This window comes from Crocodylus siamensis, chromosome 1 (genome assembly GCF_052110815.1).
Source record: "Crocodylus siamensis isolate JL-2025a chromosome 1, ASM5211081v1, whole genome shotgun sequence".
In the NCBI taxonomy this organism is placed as follows: Eukaryota; Metazoa; Chordata; order Crocodylia; family Crocodylidae; genus Crocodylus; species Crocodylus siamensis.
The window spans coordinates 91,099,803-91,119,502 of NC_143395.1; the positions used below are offsets into that span (position 1 = coordinate 91,099,803).

The 19,700-nt window shown below is 43.6% G+C and overlaps 2 protein-coding genes across 6 annotated transcripts in view; both read right to left on the bottom strand.

The window, feature by feature from the left end:
* The window catches only part of TRAF3IP2 (TRAF3 interacting protein 2), a 54,461-nt gene extending 52,491 nt beyond the window's left edge, over positions 1–1,970 (bottom strand). Inside the window, exon 1 of the mRNA XM_090038068.1 lies at positions 1,814–1,970. The gene's annotated coding sequence lies outside the window, so the exon portion shown is untranslated. The remainder of the gene's footprint in view (positions 1–1,813) is intronic.
* Positions 1,971–9,827: 7,857 nt separating this feature from the next.
* FYN (FYN proto-oncogene, Src family tyrosine kinase) overlaps positions 9,828–19,700 on the bottom strand; it is a 209,501-nt gene continuing 199,628 nt past the window's right edge. For 3 of the 5 annotated variants that reach the window (XM_090038119.1, XM_090038110.1, XM_090038081.1), the window contains 2 exons: positions 15,321–18,884; positions 9,828–13,137 (listed from right to left, as the gene is read on the bottom strand). In XM_090038119.1, coding sequence (XP_089894245.1) covers positions 18,676–18,884 — 209 coding nt within the window. In that variant the 3' untranslated portion in view covers positions 9,828–13,137; positions 15,321–18,675. The remainder of the gene's footprint in view (positions 13,138–15,320; positions 18,885–19,700) is intronic. The other 2 variants (XM_090038100.1, XM_090038091.1) reach the window with 2 other exon arrangements.

Sequence of the window (19,700 nt, forward strand, 5' to 3'; positions counted from 1 at the left end):
GATCAATTTTCCACACCAAAGTGACAAGGCTACTAAAACAGAGCTGTATAGTGAAAGCTGGTTTCTAGCTTTCCATAAGAACACAGAAAAACCTGGGTCACTGAATCCAGTCCCTTGCTGTGGCAAGCAACTACGTCATATAATCCTTTTTATAACTGTACCTAGAGATGCCAAATTATCAAGCTCAACTAGGGAGATACTGCCACGTGTCCTTAACACAGTACTAGTGCCCTCAGTCGCTCTCTGCACCTAGTCCTCATGGGCAGATAAAAAGAAAAACAAAAAAGTTCTTTCCAAGCCTGGGCCCCTCAGAAGTGCTTGTATTATCTAAGGCACAGCTGTGACGTTATACTATTGTGCTCTAAGCTGATATGACAATCTGACAGTGAGGAGTGCCCAGTTTGGTGTTCTCAGACATACCCTCTGTAGTCATTGGTTGCAACCAACTGTCTTGAACACCAGTTTGCAGAAACCAAACACATTCCCAAAGTCAAATGCATAAAGCAGTGCTATGGATAATATCTGCTAGGCTGCATGTTTAACAATGTGCTGGACAAACATAAAGGGATGACAGGAAGAACTGAGGTTTGCCAACTTCTCCCCCTGCCCCAATTGCTTTGTTTGAGCAAAGGGAGACAGGAAAGTGTTTTGTCATTTCCTCCCATCTGGTCCCCTGTGTCCTGTATACCTATATGCCAGCAAATTCTTCTACTATAGGCCTGATGAATCCAAGCAAAAAAGTATTTCTGCCAGTGAAGCCTATGCTGGTTTCCTCCATGAAATAAGTTATACAAATAAAAGCATTTTTTGTGGGTATAACTGTTTACACTGGGACACCATAGCCCTGTTGGTAAAAACAATAATAATAATTAAAAAAAAATCATTCCCTTAACTGACTTACCTCTGCTAATATAATTTTAAGCATAGACCAGTCTTAAATCTAAGCAGGGGCTGGATTTTTCAGTTCTGGGATTCCTGCTGTGGCTGGTAGGATAGATTCTCAGTTCTCACTAGTCAGCAGGAGATAGTGAGGAGTTACAAAACTGGGTCTGCTGAAAAGGAAGTTAATGAGACAGAAAAAGCCTGTCACTCCCTCCTCCTCCTCCTCCTGGATACTTTACATGTTGGATTTTTTTTTTTTAACGATAACAGATCACTTACAACTTCTCTGTCCTAAACATACAGTAGGCCTGTATTACCTAGGAGACTATTTCTTCATTATTTTCCATAACAATTCCTTCTCTCTGGGTGACTCCTAGATTATCAGACACAACCCCTCATCATGGAGGAGGTTGCGTGCAGTAAGTGTAGGCCTGTGAAAGAAGCTGTGTAAAATCATGCTTCCCCAGCTGGGCCACAATGCCGCTGAAAGCTCCTGGGAAGCAGAGCTGCTATGCCTCTCTTCTGAGATGGGATCTCTGGCTGACCACAAAGTATGGCAGGGCACGAAGGGCAGGGGTGAGGGGGCCTTGTAACCCGCCTTCCTGCCTATACATCTGTGAAGCACCCTGCCAAGTTCAGGCCTTGGCTGCATGATTTTCAGGTGGCCGTACAATACCTAGGATCACACCTAAACACTGTTTGCCGGAGTGTTGTCCATTCCCAGCATTTACTTAACATAATCCTGCTATCAAGCTGCAAAGTAACTAAAACTGTGTAACCTAAAACTTGTCCAGTTGCTGTGGGAGAAAAAATGGGTAGAGCTGGAGGAAGTTAGAAGCCAGAAAGAAAAACAAGAGGCACAAAGTGGGTCAGTAGTGAATAACAAGCAAGGGAGGGGAGAGGGAGGAGCAGTATCTCTAGAAGAGCTTACCTTGGGGCCAGAAAGGGCTGGATCTGGATTGACCAGGGAGGAGAGGGAGACACCAGGGCCGTCTTCCCCACACTCTTCTCCTCTCCCTCTCTCTGTTTTTCTCCTGGCTGTCTTTTCCCTCTTTTACGACACTCTCCCTCTCCCAGGTAAGTGGTAGAACAGGCTCTGCAGCAGGAAGTGAACCATGTATGCAAATTACAAAGCAGACGTGGAAAGCCTCAGCCTGAGAATCTCCCTGTGGGGGAGTGAATCAGTAACAGAGGAAAGCCAATTTGAAGTTAAAAAAAAAATCCCTCAAAATGTCATTCCCCTAGGAAGCCAGGCTGCTTTCTTTTAAACTAAACAGCTAAGTAAGAGTAGGGAAAATCCAGCCTGATTTCAAAGTACACTGTGCAAGACTGGAAAAGGCACCTCTCATTTTTGTTTCATTTTGTTAAAATACACACTGTCACCCTTAGTATATCAGGATTGAGACCTCCCAGAAACTTGCAATGTTAACTAAACAATTCCTTGATTTTAAATATGGCTTTTTTTTGTTTTTGTTTTCTAGTGCTCTGTCTTTAGGGCACGCCAAACATGTGTGTGCACTTTCTCCTGCAAAGCTAACGTTTGAAACTTATTTGTGGTATGAAATGAGAACAGACAGTTTCATGCATTCACATGCATCTGGCTGCTGGGACTTGAGTAAAACATTAAGTATCACAGGAGTTGGCGACACTGTGATAGACTTTTTTAGAGACACTGAATCATCCCAGTTGTCTTTCTGCCAAGGCAGCATTGGTATCCACAATACATTCTGTAATGCTCTCTGCAGCTCTGTGTCCTAGGAAAAGCAGCTGCCACAGCTCCCAAGTCCAGAGGATCTCATGATCAGAAAGTCTTTCCTTATGTTTAACCTATACTCTTCTTTCTTATTTTACCCTATCATCTATCCTTATGCTCCTGGGTACAACATTAAGTCACTTCTCAGATCTGTTTTACCCTGTGAATCTTTGCAAGCTGCCGTCACATTCCCCCTTAATTGTTACTTAGCCAAGCTATGCAGATGTAGCTATTTAAATCATCCCTCAGAAGTCAATTCCTCCAGCTGCGTGATTGTTTGTACTACTCTTTTCTGAACTCCCTCCCATTGTATCAACATCTTGGTAAAGAGCCTGCCGCTGAATGCTGAGTTTAACTGGGACTTCAGCATGTGAATTTGGTTATACCTGGAAGAGCCCATGACCTGTCAGCTTCCTGATAGTCTGGTGTCTTTGCTCCCCGTAGACTTTAAAATGAAGCAAAGTTTACAGGCACCATCAGTGCTTTGAGTAAGCGTTACCTACTGCCATTTGATAACACCTTCTCTAATTTCAGCTGGGTCTCACAGACTTGTCTGGTTGCAAACCTATGCCTACTTTTATTATCCTCTGTCACCTATAAGACTCATTCAGCATGACTGCTTCCCAGGTTTCTAACCTAAGCTACAAAAGTATGGGGATGGTCGACAGTTATAACCCAAAATACTTATTCCAATAATCTGACAGTACTTTGGGCTACTGCTCTAAACTATTGTAGTCCAGTGGTTCCCAGCATATAGGCTGAGACCTCACTGGGGTCATAACACTTAAAGAGCGGGGCCTGACAAGTATTCATCTGGAGGGTTGGGATCAAGCCAGAATTGGCCTCACAAGCTGACTGGAAATAAGGGTGTGAGCTGGAAGCAGGGTCATGACAGAAAAAATAGACTGGAAACTGCTGTAGTTCTTTCCCTCCTGCTTTTGAGACGCGCCCATTGCAACCCTCATTTACTAGCTTGTGAGGGCTCTTTCTGCAGCCTATTATTGCCATACCACTGTCAGGAAAGGCTCCTGCAGAGCATCTTGAAACACTCCTCTCACTCCCTCCTCCTTCTCTTGGTCTGAGCACGTTGCTCTCTTGAGCTGCTTGCATCAGTGCTATGAATGAGAGAGACTTCCACATCCCAGGGGGTATTGCAGAACAGTATTACTGGCTTACTGGAACAAAGCGTGACTGGCTGACTGTTTCCCTCTCACATTAGCATCAGTGCTGTGGCTTTCTGTGCCCACAGCAAACCAGAAAACATGTGCCCTTCAGTGCCCATGATTCCTAAACATTTTGCTGCCCTAGGCGACCACCTGTTCTGGCAGTGGGGTCCTGCCAGGTCTGGATGCGACTAGCATTCCTACCAATTAATGTGGCACTAGCAGTGCAGCTATATATGGGGCCTTTTAATCAGTTTAAGTTTAAAGCCATCTGGTCGTGGCCCAAATGTGTTGTTTTGCTGCATGCACATTTTTCACAATTACAACCCTTGGCCTGACAGCTGCGAGCGGCAGGGCTGTAGCTGCGTCATTTTGTGGGAAGGCTGGGCTTGTTCTGAGAACCATCTCACATGGGTATTTTACAAGGTGCGTGTGTGACAAAGGCAGTTGCAGTGAGGTAAGGCTTGGTTTTGCAGCTGGCTTGCTGGAACAGTCACTGCACGCAACACAGGCACTAGGTAGATTCAGGATCTGGAGTTCTTGGCTGAACACTTCCTGGCAGTGACTCATTCAGGGAAGTTCAGGGAAATACCATATTTACTCATACATACAGCCAAGCCGTTTATTGCCAGAATTGCAAGGCAAACCTTCGGAGATTGGCTTATACACCGATCAGTTAAAGACAGCGAGGAGTAAGGAGTTCTTGGGAGGAATCATAAGCTACTTCCTAACAGGGGAGACCCCTCTTGACCTTCTTAGTGAGGGTGCAGAGGGAAGGTAAAAATACTGTCAGTTCACATGCAGGACATGCATTTTGTTAGCACTGAGTGGGGCTGGCTTTTTAGGGGTGGGGTTTAGTGAGTATATACGGTAGAGCTAACTGTGACTTACATGAGCATCATCATCATCTAACTGGTGCAATGAACTGTGAAGGAGACCAAAGCATGTTTATCAATCATTCATGCAGCACATTAAACAGTGCTCTGTCTCAAGGGCAAGAATTGAAGTTAGTTATGCTCATGCAGACATTAAGAGCACTTCCTGTGTCCAGACTCTCCACCTAGCTTCTCCCAATCCAAGACCTAGACTGATACAACAGCAAATTTCAGCTGGCGACACCTAACAGTCCTAGCAATCCTCCTAGGTGTCTGAATCTGAAACATAAATAACCTGAGCTTCCTGATCCCAAGAACTACAGGCTTTCAGTGCTGAAAGGGTCTGAGGTCTGGAACTGTTTTTGCAAACCTGGCATTTAAAGCTCTCAGATGACAGCCAGCAGCTGAAATGTACAGGGGAGGCTTCTCTCCATGAGCTGACAGCTGCCTGCTGGCTACCCGCAGCCTTTCTGACCCTGCGTGTGGGGAAATGGCAGGCAGCAGATGAAAATGACTCTCAGCTTCTGGTGGCCGATTCATGGCTTCCCATGTTTTTATGGAAACGGACACAGATTGGCAGAAGACAAGGTAAATGTGTACAGACGCCTATCCAAGCTTTTAAAGCACAGTTTAGGAAGCAAGCACTCTTAAGTAGCAAGTGACCTGCTTTTCTGAGGCATCTGACTACTAAAAATAGCATTATTGCTTCTATGCAAACACTGTAATTTAGGGTGCCTTTACATGTACTGGTTCACGTTCCAATTACCAGTGTGGCCCCACCATCACATGTATCAAGCCCCCGCAAGTTTAAAAATTGTTGCTGGGGCACTTTACCTAAATCTCATTGAACAAGGTTTAGATAAAGTGACCTGTGGCCATTTTTACACCCGCAGGGGCTTAATACATGTGACACTGAGGTGTTTTAATTAGCGTAGCTTTCTGGGACCCGCTCTAATTAACACCTCCTTCCCCATTGAGCATGTGGTGAATAGGCGGCCTCTGTGCCTAATACTGCAAACACTTACTATGGGGCAAAATATATAGCCCACTGAAGGCAATGAGAGTCCTGGAGGAAGTACATACTTACTATACCTAAATAGCTATGCACAGAGGATTGGGCCCAAGGTCATGGATATTTTTACTGTGTGCAGTCCTTTCATTAGTAAGAACTACTTTAAACCAGTCCACATATGATCTGAGCTTACTGATAGGCAAGCAGTGAGCAAAGAAGTCTACACTTTAATGCCAATCTCCACTTGTTGCCCACTGATCCCTGAGGATTTGTGCTACTTAAACACAGGCCAAAAGATCAGGGTTTGTCCTATAGTAAAAATAAAACAGAACTCAGACGTCTTCCATTTGAGGGTTGCAGAGAGCATCACAAGAATGAATGAATGAGGACTTCGGACATTGCTGTGAGAGAGGCCAATGTGAATAGCTCAGATTGGCAAGTGGAGAACTGATGCTAAAAGTGAGGAAATCATTGATACCTTTCAGTCCTTCTGTGTACAGGCTCCCTAGCAAACCCCTCTCCCCCATGCAAGAGCTTCTCCCCGAAGGCACTTGAGTGACTGTGCTGGCTTTATCCTGCTTGGACTTTCTGCACAGCACATGACCACCTACCTACAAGGTCCATTCAGAACTGAGAGTACAAATTAAAAGGCTGGAGCTGGAGTAGTGGCCGCAGCTGGAGTACTGTGTCCAGTTTTGGGCACTGCACTTCAAGAAGCATGTCGATAACCTTGAGAGGGTCCAGAGGAGAGCCACTCATATGGTTAGGGGCCTGCATGAAAGGTCCTATGAGGAGAGATTGAGGGACCTGGATCTCTTCAGCCTCCATAAGAGAAGGCTGAGGGGATCTGGTGGCTGTCTACAAATTCATCAAGGGGCAGCCAGGTATAGGGGATGCTCTGTTTACCAAGGCACCCCTTGGGTAACTAGAAACAATGGCCACAAACTGACAGAGACCAGATTTAAATTAGACATTAGGAAGAACTTCTTAACGGTAAGGGGGACCAGAATCTGGAATGGGTGTCCAAGGGAGGTGGTGCTCTCTTTTACCTTGGAGGTCTTTAAAAGGAGACTCGACAAACACTTGGCAGGGGTCATCTGACCCCAGTGCTCTTTCCTGCCCAGGGCAGGGGGTTAGACTCAATGGTCTACTGAAGTCCTTTCCAACCCTAAAAATCTGTGAAAACTATAAAACCACCTTGAGGCTGCTCTAACCTGCTCCAGGGTCAGTTAGGTTCCTGCCTGCTGCAGACCAGGGAAGACTCACAGGGTACATCTAAAGCTCCATCCACCCGCTTTTGCTCACAAGCACGAACCATAGAAATGCAGCCATGATGATGCTCCAGGGGTGTTCCTAGCTACTGCTCCTAAGCACACTAAAGACAGTGCTCAAGAGAGGCTGTGAAGGATGCTCCCAGAGCATGTTTGAGGCTGCCTTTCTGGGTTTTCCAAGTGCAAGAGGGAATATGCCTTTTGGCAGCAGTCTTTGGCTGGGTATGTGGTAGACACCCCACGCCTCTCCGTCTGAAGCCTACTCTGACAGAAGGGTTCATCCGACCTAGAAATGATAAATACTTGCCTAAAGCCACTTGGTACAGGCATTCAAAAAGCCTGAGCAGAATCCATCTCAACTATGTGGTTTTCTGTAAGTGGCATAGTTTAGATTGGTAGCGAACAGAATGCACATTTACCCTTTGGTGGGGGTGGAGGCAAATATTAGACTGGGTTTTACCATTTTTAAACAAGTCTGTGTGCACTAAACTGTTCTGTTACAGGTATAGACCAGTTTCTGATCACTTATGCCCGTAAAAGTGTAATGTCTGTTGTATCTGGCTATAGAGAAGAAAACTGAGAATAGCTCTTCACTCTCCTGCATCCTAGTGCTTCTTAATCACAAACCCAATCTTCCTTCTATAACAGGATGGGAAAAAAAAAGAGTCCTACTTGCCTAAAATCAAACTGCAGGGCTATTCACATGGGACTCATTAGACCCACTCAGTAGGAGACTTGAGCCTGAGGTCTGCTGTGACCTGCACAGTTGAGAGGTGTTTATCCATGAATTATTCTAGCAAACCCAGTGGGCCAAGGTCAGTTGCCTTGACCCCAGTCTTGGTGTTACAGACTGAACGTTTTCACCTGTGACAACTGCAGGACAACCCTAGATGGGAGTCTCTTGTGTAAGCTAAATGCATTCCAGCTCTTCCCTTGGCTTGCTGACTTTCCTTCAGTGAGAAGCTGGCACTCTGCCCGGGAGCAGCTGATAGGTTTGTCTACAGTTTTGGAGGGGAGTCTTGAGTGACACAAGAGTCCCAATCAAGGCCTTAGACATACAGAGGTCCCTGTTAACCTCTTAGCATGTGCACAGTACAGCAAATAACGGCCCAGCTAGATTTATTTATCCAGAATCAACAAGGACACAGTTGGCTCTTTGGTGCTGCACCAGTAATGGGAAGGCAGGAACACGCGTTTTAATCTGTATCAGACACTTGCATCCTTTTATTATGATGGTCGTGGAGTTTTTAAAGTGCTGAATGAAACAACAGCTTGAACACGAGTTAGCTGCTGATCCCAGCCTGCTGGAAGCTGGTGTGCAGGATGCTAGGATTGCAGGGGAGAGGCTGCTCTTGGGAAAAGAGCATTCACATGCAGGGTGGTTACTTGTGTAAAAGGCCCTTCAGTCTGTGCGTGCCTGGAATTCCTCCCTTCTGGGCAGCGGCAGGTCTCTCCTCCTCCTCCCCGCTCCTAGCTGGGGAAGTTCTTTTATTTTTCACAGTACGCACACTAGAGATGCTGCTGCTAATTATCCGAAGAGTAAAAAGCTCACTCGGAGAACCCAAAACCTGTTAGAGGGAGAAAGGTGAGCCTCTTCAGTGCTATGTGTTCCCCACAGTAGGCTGTATCTTTTAGTACAGGGCTGATGACTATGGCTTCTACACATTCAGCTCTCTGCACAGCCTGGTAGGTGCCCTCTGGCACAGGAGAGGAAGGGGAAGTGGTAGTTGACTCAACATCATTGAACTATGGCAGGAAATTAATGTTGTTTGCTCCTAGCATTAGCTCCCTGAGGGTTTCCACTCTGAAGCTGAATAAGGTGGCTGAAACACAGGCAGGAACACAGGATAGCCTGACTCCCTGCAATACGAAGGCTGGGGGATAATGTGGAAATCTAGCCTCCACATGAATGCACACATATGTTTATCCCATAGACTTCAGGGATAGATGCAATGCAGAATAGAGGACCTGTGCCCAGCCCTTTTGAAGCTTAGGAAGAGACCTCATAATGTCATCAAGTCCACCCCCTGCTCAAGGCAGGCTCATCTCTGACTAAACCACCCCAGCCAAGTGACCTGCTTTTGAATGTTTCCATGGATGGAGATTCCACAATTTCTCTGGTAGCCTATTCCAATGCCTGACCACCCTTATAATCAGAAAGTTCCTCTCAATCTCCAACCTAAGTTTCTTCTCCTACACCTTGAGGCCATTGCTCTTAGTCTTGTCCCATACAGCCACAGAGAAAAGGCCATCTCTGTCCTCTCCATAATCATACTTCAGGTATTTGAAGACTGTTATCAAATTTCCCCTGTCTTCTCCTCTCCAGACTAAATAAATAACTTTAGTTTGTTCAGCCTTTTCTCATAAGGCTGACCTGACACATAAGGAAGAAGTCTATGCTGCAGAAACTTGAAGCATTTCACCTTATGAGGCATTTTACAAAGCGTCATAACTCTGCTTAAGATCTTTAACACAATCTGCATAAAGGTTTATCAGTGAAAACCACATTAATGGTGCTCCAACTTCAGTGATGGTAACATAAAAACATAAACACTTTTACACTGTGGGCAGGAATGATCAACTGTTTGTTTTAGATGAAGAAAACTAAAATATAAAAAAGGCCCTCAAATTTGATGCTGCACCACAGATACTGAAAACTAAACCACTTCTACAGCTCATTGCTTTTAAAGGCCCAGTCTACATCTGGGGAGTCTTATTGCTGGCTTCATTGGAAGCAGGCTCAGGGCACAAATTCCTTTAAAGCCAGCATTATTTAAAGCTGAACGTGATGTGTCAAATTGGACCCATCGTGTAACACACACATTAATATTCTATGCACAGAATGTGATTCTGTTTGATTGACAAGGCACATAACACAACATTTTTTATTAGAAGTAACTGGTAGACTACAAAACCTTTAGGATTTGGCATATGTAATTAGGAAGAAAATGTCACTGTCAAGGATAGCTTTTTATGTTATCTACCTTGTTTGTTCATTCAGAAGACCGGCATAGTAACAAATATGCATTAAGAAAACTCATTAAGCTGCTCAACTTCTAAAATGAAAACAAGTAGCAATTTGAATTACTACAGAGAAAACTGTTTTGCAGTGAGCGTGTCCTTTCAAAGAGTCTTTAGGGCAACTATATGATTGGTTATCCTTTCATGATCTCTCCAGTTGCCTGTAGTCTGCTGGATGCTTAAGCCAGGACTTCTTGTTTCCATTTCTGGCTGTTTAAGATTCCTTCAGCATATGACTATAGAAATTATCTTTACTTCTTCTAGATCTTTGCTTTGCTGTTTGCTAGTTATAACCTGATGAGATACCTAGAAGGAAAAAACAGTACTGCTATGTTAATTTATAAGATGCTTTAATTAATCCTCACAATCACTGAAAAATCCCTCCTGCCATTTGTTAAACTTTCCCCACAGCATTATATATCCTCTTAATTAAGAGCAGAAACTAACTAATACCTATTTTATTCCCACTTGCTTCCACTTAGTCATCCATTGATCATTACCCACCAGACTTTTGACAATTAGGAGGGAGAACCCTCCTCCCCCCAAAACAGGATATATATATATCTTCAGAACTGACACATCTAGAATAATGAAAGTGGAACAGCATGGGTGAGTAATGCTATAAGAGGCCACCCATGTGGAACAAAAGCATGTGTAACATGCAAATGTTAAATAAATAGCATGTGTTTTAAATGCTACATATACGTAAGACCATATATAGAGCTGGGCTGAAGGCCCACTAATGTGGAGACACAGGGGCATAAGGGAGAAATTTGGTTCTTATTTGATCAAAAGTGTCTGGCCCTGTTCCTTGAAGTTTACGCTGAAAATGTAAATCCCTTGGTTTGGTGGCTTGCCAATTCTTCCTGAGGACGACAGGTCATTTTTAGTTCCCCAATGAGAATCTAGTGATGAATGAATCAAAGGAAGGCCATGAATCTCACTGAATTCTGTGCAAGTCTTGGCCATCAGCTGATGAACCAAGATGAATTTGATGCTGGGATGTCCAGGGTACTGATTGTGGCAAAAAAATGTCCTAGGCAATGCCTTCCTATGCAACTGTCTGCCTCTAATTCAGAAGGGAGAGCAGTTCTGCAGGTGGGGAAGCACCAAGAGCTAGGTGTCAGGCATTCAGCATTCTCATTGTTATTTAGCAGGTTGACTCCAAAGTGGCACACTGAGTCATTTGAACTGGCTTGCAAGTGCCCCCCTTTCAGGCATTACAACCCACAAGCACCTGTAAAAATACTACCGTTACATGGACCTGAGATTTGGACAGAGCAAAGTATTTAAGTGCATGAGAAACATCTTGTTGACTTGAACAGGACTTCTTGATGCTAAGCAGGCACTTTGCTGGATTGGGGCTAGGGTGCTAAGTGTGTTGCATGCCTGAGGCCCCTCACATGAGAAAGGATTAGATTCATCCTTAGTCTGTTCATAAAAGGGAAGCATAATGACATATAAGCACTCACACTTTTAAAAATCCGTTTTAATGCTAACATCAGCTTTTTCTCATGCACTTTTATGACTATTTTGGGCCCTGGCATATGTTGAATTTTAGATGGGATTAGTGTCAATCACACTATAAACAGTAATCCAGCCACATGTTAAAGCCAATTTATGATGTGATAATATAGCAAACAAGCCACAAAGATATTTCACCCATACAGTGTGACATCTTTGGGGCTCATTTGTATCATGCCTTAAATTGAATGTGTGGCATGTCAGAGCTGACCCATGACAGATTCTGATGGTCAGCTAAGTGTAGAGATCTGGCATGGAGCAGGCCCTGGGTCCACGACACAGCCATCCCCTACATGATCAGTGGGATCAGGCTGGGGGAAATCACAGGATCCTGGACCTGACACCTTGCTTAATCCTTGGAAGTAGACTGGAGGGAAAGAGGCATTATGAGGTCTCTGCAATATTGGGCTTACCATGCCTTCGACCTTTAAAAAACAGGTGTACAGCTGACAGCCCCAGCTACATGCCTGCTTTCTTAATATATCAGGGTGGCTGAAGAAGCTGCATCTAGGGCCCTGGGAGTTCTACTCCACTGTGCAGGACGTGGGTGGCTGGGGAGTGAGGACCTCTCAACAGCCCATGCTCTGTACCATGAGTCCTGATGCACAGGGAGTTTAGAGAGTGGTGCTGAGATGGTTTCCACATGCTTCCCTGCCAGGAATTAAAACCCCATGCCCAACAGCTCTGTCCAGCCCTCCACTAGGAGCCTCTGATCCAGAGCTGCTGGTTGCAGTGTTCTGATAATCACCTGATAATTGGTTCTAGTCTGGGGTTGCAGGCCCCAGACCAGAACTGGTTCAAGTGCTAGGTCCCGGGACAATCAGCTGATTGTTGGCCCTGGCCCCAGGGCATAGGTGACTGATAGAAGAGGCACAGGGGTGGGGGCATGTGTCCCCCTGACAGGGCCATCCACACCACTGACACCACCAGTGGCATCTGTGGGTGCTTGACGTGCCCCCCCCCGACAGGGCCATCCCCACTGCTGAGGCCACCAGGGGTATCTGCAGGAGCTCGCCAGTTTCGCCCCTGCCACCACCAGAGTCTGTGGATGCTCGCCAGTTCCATCCCCACCAGCAGCGGCTTCTGTGGTTGCCTGCCCCCCCAGATTCAGGAGGCACCAGTCACCCGTGCCCCAGAGGCTATCTTACAAACTGCCAGTGCCAGGTGTGCCTGGGATTACAGATCTGGGCTCCCCCTCCACAGGCAAGTAGTAATGGCACAATTAGGATTTGATCCCAACAATCATGCATCCTGCAATACACATGTGGTATGGCAGAAGTGTGATTACTGGGGTTGGGCGTCAGATCCTATCATGCCATTAAATTAGTGTGTGCATAGTGGACTTAGGCAGCATAGTGAATGTCCTCACTGGCTGTTGAAGAAAGGCAGAAGGCAGGCCAGGGCAGGGTAGCACCTTAGACTAACTGGCGTAAGCTTTTGTAGGTATGTACTGATGCCTCTCTGAATCAGTTAGTCACTGAAGTGCCATGCTGTCCTGCCTTCAGAATTACACGGCTGATTACCTCTCTCTGCTGATGAAAGAGAAAGTGCAGATTGCTTTATCAAACCAATCTTCTTTATGTAAGGTCATATCAGACAGGAAAACAATGTCATGAATCTCTCTGGATGCTGATCACTGGAATAAAAACCTTTGTATTTATGCTCTCAACATAGACTAAAGATCCTACAATCAGAAGTGTGGTCATAATTAGTTAGACCAGGAATCTCTAGGGGGAGTGGGTCAGCTGATTGGCAGCATTTTGGCCAGGGACTTCATGCACCTGACAGGCTTTATGCCAGAGTGGGCAGTGTAGGACTGTTATATCAGCCCTGCATCACTCATGGACCAGCCCTTCCTGACCTGTGGCAATTCCTGGTTAGAGGAGTCCTATGGCATAATGGGGCTGGAAGACAGCCTAGAACTGAGAAATAAAACATTTCTTAACATGGAAAGGCTGTCAGGCAAGCCTTTGGCACTGGAGTAAATTCTGTCCTCAGCGGACAAGGCCTTTAAAGATTCTGCGAGTAGGTGTGATAAGAGGGAACTGAGGAAACTTCACTGAGTGCCAGACACATGGGCTGCCCAGGGACACAGAACAGGGGCTCGTCTTCTGAAACACTTGAGAAGCAAAGCAGAGTCCTCACTCAGCCTAGCCTTTGATGTGGGGGAGGGGATAATCTTATTTCCTTTATCACAATTGATGGGACTTAATGCTGAAATATTCCAGAAAAAGGACAGACAGGTCAACCCTGCATGACAGGAGTCCAGACAGAAGAAGTACTTCCTTGACATAACAAGACCTTCCACTCATGCTTTCTTGCCTAGTTTCAACATATTCTAGTTACCTTCCCTGATTTAACCAGAGGAGATCCTGACATTCTGATATGGAAAAGTAGAGCACAGACCCCACCAATGCTATTATAATCTGATTACATGAATCCCCAGGCGGATTTAAAGGCAGATGCTTCACGCACAGCTGGTGCTGCAACCTTTAAATGTCTCTGTACATGGCATTATGTGCTTTGAAGATAGCCTGAGTTAGTGACCTGTTTAACCCAGGAGCACACTGAATCCACCTCCTTCTCATCTTTTTTGGTCTATCCACTCTGCAGACCTCAAACTGTAGTTAGTTTTTAAGGAGGACTGTATGCATCTCCTACTGAAGTTTGCTCAAGGTGCTCCTTGCATCAGCCAGAGTAGGTTGCTGAAGACTCAAATAGCACTCTACTGCAAGGCCTGAATGTACGGTACAGGTACTGTAATTCTTAATCCAGAACAAGAATCAGAACCAAGCAAGTAACTGGACACACAAGTTAGCTCATTCTGTCGTCAGAGTGTTGTCTCCCCTTGTCCAGGTTCTCTCCAGAGCCCACTTTTAGGTCTCATGAGTACGTATTTTCCTTTAGTTGTTTAGGTGTTAATTTTCCAGATGAAGAGGAAGGAAGTGAAGAAATGGATTCATGGGTTTGTAGGCCTGAATTTTTAAAACAGCCTCTACATTTTTGTGCACAAGTTGATTTTTGTCTACAGTTTTAGGCTTTGACATGGAGACTGGTTTGAAGCCCTTTGGAAAAACCTGAGGCCCATTATGTTTTTTATTCAAGTATTTTAAAAATAAATCCTTTCTCCACTGAGGTCAATGGAAAATCTCCCATCAACTTCAATGGAGCCAGCCTTTTACCTCATATATATATATATTTAAATAATGTCTCCTTTTCTTGTCTTAGCTGTGAAAATATTCCAGGATAACTATACCTGAGGGTTTAGCTTGCAGACAATAACATCCAATACAGGTGAAATCAGTATGGACTGTTTTTTGAAGGTAATATGAATCTGCTTTAGTCTGTATAGGAAACTCATAAATAAACTCTATTTCTTCCTAAGTAAAGATAGCATGGAGTACTGTTCCAATTAACAGTGCAGAAGCACTTTCAGTAATGAATTCCCAGCACATGAATTAAATCACTGGGAATTATAATTGCATAGTAGGGGGACTGAAAAAATGCTATGAGTTTCCAGATTTATAAATAGTTTCTAATTATTTTTTGAAGATGGATTGTTCCCTGCCATGACTCAAGAAAGTAAACATTCTTCTACCTGGGCAGCTTGATTCCTTTCAGTTTGGAAAATACTTCTTTATGCTACATATGGTGAATGGTATACTCCCATCATAAGAACAGTTGGTGTGTGTCCTAGCAGCAGGTCTCCTTTACTTCCATATCATCTTGTTTATGCACAAAGCATTTATCCTGCATGCATTACTGTACTGAGTACAGAATGGTATATAGTCAACAAAAAGGAGGCAGCTATGCACTTACCTAGAAGTTCTCGTGTGTGGGGCAGTCCACCTGGCAGCCCCATCTTCTTGTGCTACAGCTACTTCCTTTTATGTCTGGAGATACCATGAGAAAAATCCATAACAGAAAAGTTTCCATAGTTACATCTATGTTTTGTGAATCAACAATTAACTTATTTTAAGCCCTTTTAATACAGGCTGTATTCACTTATTCTACTGTTAATCAGACTATCAAATGACTTACAGATAGCCATTATATCAATGCCTTTATCAAAGAAACTTTTGACCTTATTGAAAAAAAAAGAATTAGGTGTCACAAGATTTCTGTTCCACGAAAAATGTTCTAAGACTTTACTGAGTCAATCCTAGATCAGCCTTTTCATGATTTTGCCCAAGACAGACGACAGGCAAATTAGCCAATAATTATCTGGGTCATCACATATGCAAAATATTGTCACGTAAGTTTTTGGCAGTCATGTGGAACTTCCTTAGTATTTCAAGGTTGATTATGAGCACTTGCAGCTCAGGAAGCTCCTCTGTTCATTTAATAATTCATGTAATCATCTGTTAATTCAATTTGTTTAATAATTTTAGGTTCAAGCTATCAGGCCCTATACATTTGGAAATGTTAATTAATAAAAACATAGGATTTTTTTGATCTGATTGTCATTTTACAGTGGTCTCATGTCACTTGTGCCTGTCAATACCTGCTGATGAATTGTTATTTATTTGATGTTATCTCTGGGACAATGTGTTGAAATAGGCTGTGGACACTTGCTTTGTTTGATCCAGGGATATTTAAAATAAAAATACTAGAGGGTAGAAACAGAGCACCTTGCCCCAAGGGGAATGGCCTGCATTTGTCAAAAAACAATGGTAATTGCCTGAGTTTAAGCAAGCCACGGCCAGGCCGAGGTCAGTGATGCAGTCGAGTCCAACCTGGTGCTTGCAGACAGGCCACTGGTACAAACGACAAACCCCAAAGTCAAAGTAAATCCATGAGATTGATTTCCAAATGAAAATACATACATGGCTCAGGCAGTTCCCAGATGCCAGGTCCGAAAGAATAGGAAGGGTACAGGAAAATGCTTAGGGGTAGTGGCAGTTATATCTAGTTTGTTAAATAGAGGGTATTGCTTAGGACTGGGCTGAGTCACTGCGCTTTGCCAACAACAACCTACTGGCTCAGTGAATTTTGTTTTGCAGATGATGGTGGCTGAGGGGGAAAAAGAGGGACACAACTCATTTGGGCAAATCTCATGAGACTCGCACAACAATCCTAAAAGAATTCTGTTTCCTTGAGTTATTCAATAGGTCTGAGAATACCCATGTCAAATCACAATCTACGCAACATCAACAGCATTAGTATCCTGTGGCAATCACAGCCAAAGGTGGTCTGATAAAAGAACAATTCTATAATATAATTTCATACCCCAATAAAGGTTGAATCTGTAGGACGCATCTTAGGAAGACAGCTTTCAGGCAGTGATCACTGTTGCAAGTACTTAACAACTCATTACCTGTATTTCACTCAATTACTGCTTCAGCTTTTAAGATACAGAAGAAATTTGTGAACATTCAGAATATGGAGACATAACCTCAGTACCAAAGAATAAAAATTAAATTTCAATCATCAAAATGTATTACTTGATTAAACATGATGGCAACAGTAATAACAAAAAATGATCAATTTTGACTATGCATATATAAATCTTTTCCTGTGATACTTGTCAAAGCACAGGTGCTAATGTTAAAAGCAGGAAGGTTATACGAGAAAAAATAGCTCTTCAGAACACAAAATGTTAAACAGTCTATGGGTTCACCCATCTCCCTTATAGTTGAACCATAGCTCTTTTGAATTATATTAGTTTTATGGTTTGGATAATGATGCCCAATAAGGAAAATGGTCAGTATACCCCATATTAATACTACTATGCTAGAATGGTATTTATATCCCTGCTACTAAAATCTTATCTCCATGATTTAAACAAAAGAACAAATATATTCAAATGTAAAATGCTCTTTTTAATTACTAAATTAAGAAAGTTAAACAGTTTTAAAATGTAAACTTGCAAATAAACCATAACAAAATGTAATTAAGACTTTAAAATTTGCAACTCAGTATTAAAAACTCAATAGAAATAGAAAGGAATTGGTTTTGGTTAAACGTAAGTAATTCAAGGCTGGTACAGACAACTGAAAAAAGTAATATTTTGCTCTGTGCATCCCCCATGAAATGTAAAGAAGTGCATAGTAATTCCACTGGAGAACTTGCAGACATAGAGAAAGTAATTTCATTAGCAGTACAGGACATTTAACACGCCTATTTTACAATGGAAAATGTTACACACAAAACAGAAAATCCTAGTTGCATGGCAAACAGTTTAGCAGGTGAACATGACTAAAATTCTATGGTTTTAAGACCATCTGAATGTGGTTACAATGTTTATTAAATAATTTTTTGAAACAGTTCCTTATACATGTTTTGATACAAGAAATACTTGCAGTTTCAAATTTCCAGTTCCAATGGCGATGGTTTCTCTTGCTTTAAATATGTTCATTTTAATTTCAAGAACAAATCAGAACACACTTGTCAAACATTGGAAACGTTACTGTAAATACAGCACATGATTCCTGAAAGAGCAAAGGTACAACCATCTACAGGTACATAGTCATAAACAAAAAGTGCAATCCAATTAAAAAAATTCATGCTTGGCAAAAGCCAAAAATTAGATCACTGGCTTTCAGAATCTCACCAGTATTTTCATGTTTGCAGTAAAATTATCACTTTCTGGGTACTGCTGCAGTGTGGCTCATTCATTCTGAAATGAGATTCTTCTGCAATAGCACCCATATACTGTATGTACAGGTATGTATATATATTATATATATATTTATATATAAAAAAGCAAAAAAACAAACACCTGTCCTGATTTTTTTTTTTTTGTTAAAACATGAAAAAAAATGTTTTAGACAAAGAGGCCACTTTTGGAAAATAATACTTTTAGTTGAATCAGGAGAAGACTAGTTAAAATCACATAGGTTTTGCATTTTAAAAAAAGGAAAGCATTAGGATCAGTTATTGGCACTGAGTTACTATTTACATTGAACAGAGGTTTTGCAGTTTACGTAACATCAATACAATGCATTTTCGGAGTCTTTGATTAAGAAAAAAACAAGTGTTTTTCTCCTTTTCATCAATGACATTCAGATTATTCAGACAAGTGGTCATGGACAAGGGCTGTGGAAGTTTTCAACTTCTGACCCATGTGCATTCTGGTGCTGGAAGATGTTGCACTTTGGAGAAGCCTGTCACTGAGCTGGAAGCTAATGAAGGGAAAAACACCTGATAATGACATTCTGTACAGACCGGGAATCTACAGGTTGTCACCGGGCTGGTACTGGGGTTCTGTTGCAGTAAAGTAGTCTTCAAGGAAACTCTGCAAGTATTCAAAAGTTGGACGCTCCTCTGGGTCTTTTTTCCAGCAGTGGATCATAAGCTCATGCAAGGAGATGGGGCAGTCCTGAGGACATGGCATCCTATAACCACGTTCTACCTGTTCCAGGACTTCACGGTTATTCATACCTACAAATAGGCAGCAGCAAGATGTTTGTTAAAATACAGAGAAATAAACCAAAATCTCCATATGCAATTACCATATATACATTCTCTGGCTAGGGACAAAGGTTACACATAAATTAAGTGATCAGAAACTGGTTTAAACCTGTAACAGAATAGAAGTTCAGTGCACATAAACCAGTTTCAAAATGGCTGAAACGGTTTTAAAGACGAACCTAGTCGAATGTAGTATCAGACTTAACTGATTTATATCGAACTGGTTTATGAAATGTCTGTCCTGGACCTCTTCCTGGTTCAAGTTAAATCACAGTCCCCTAGCATCCCAGCATTTTGCAGCCCTGGGCTGGGCTGTGCTGTCTGCTCCAGAGAGCAGGGCTGGCTCTGCCCCTCCGCTCCCTAGCTGGAGCAATAAGGGCTGGACATAGGCAGCGAAAGAAAAAATTGGGGTGGGGGGGCTGAGCGTGTGTGCGTGCACGTGCCCCTCCCCCCCTTTCCTTCCCCACCAGGTGGGAAAGTCTGCAGGGGAAGGTGAGGGAGGATAGGAAAGGGCCGTGGAAGGGAGTGGCACTGCCCAGCACTGCACCAATCCCAGTCCTGACAGGCACTGTACCAGCACCAGCTGCTTCCCCATCTCCGCACCACCCGGGGGGGCCTGGAGCTGGAGTGGGGCCAGCCTTGCCACCAGGTTGGAGTGGACGGAGTCCCTGGGACCCCCACGCCTGCCCCACCAGGCTCTGCACAGCGGGGGTAGGCGCAGGCGCAGCAGGGTGCAGGACAGAGGCGCGGCTTGTCTGCGGGTGAGGAGAGGGGCGGCAGCTCCCG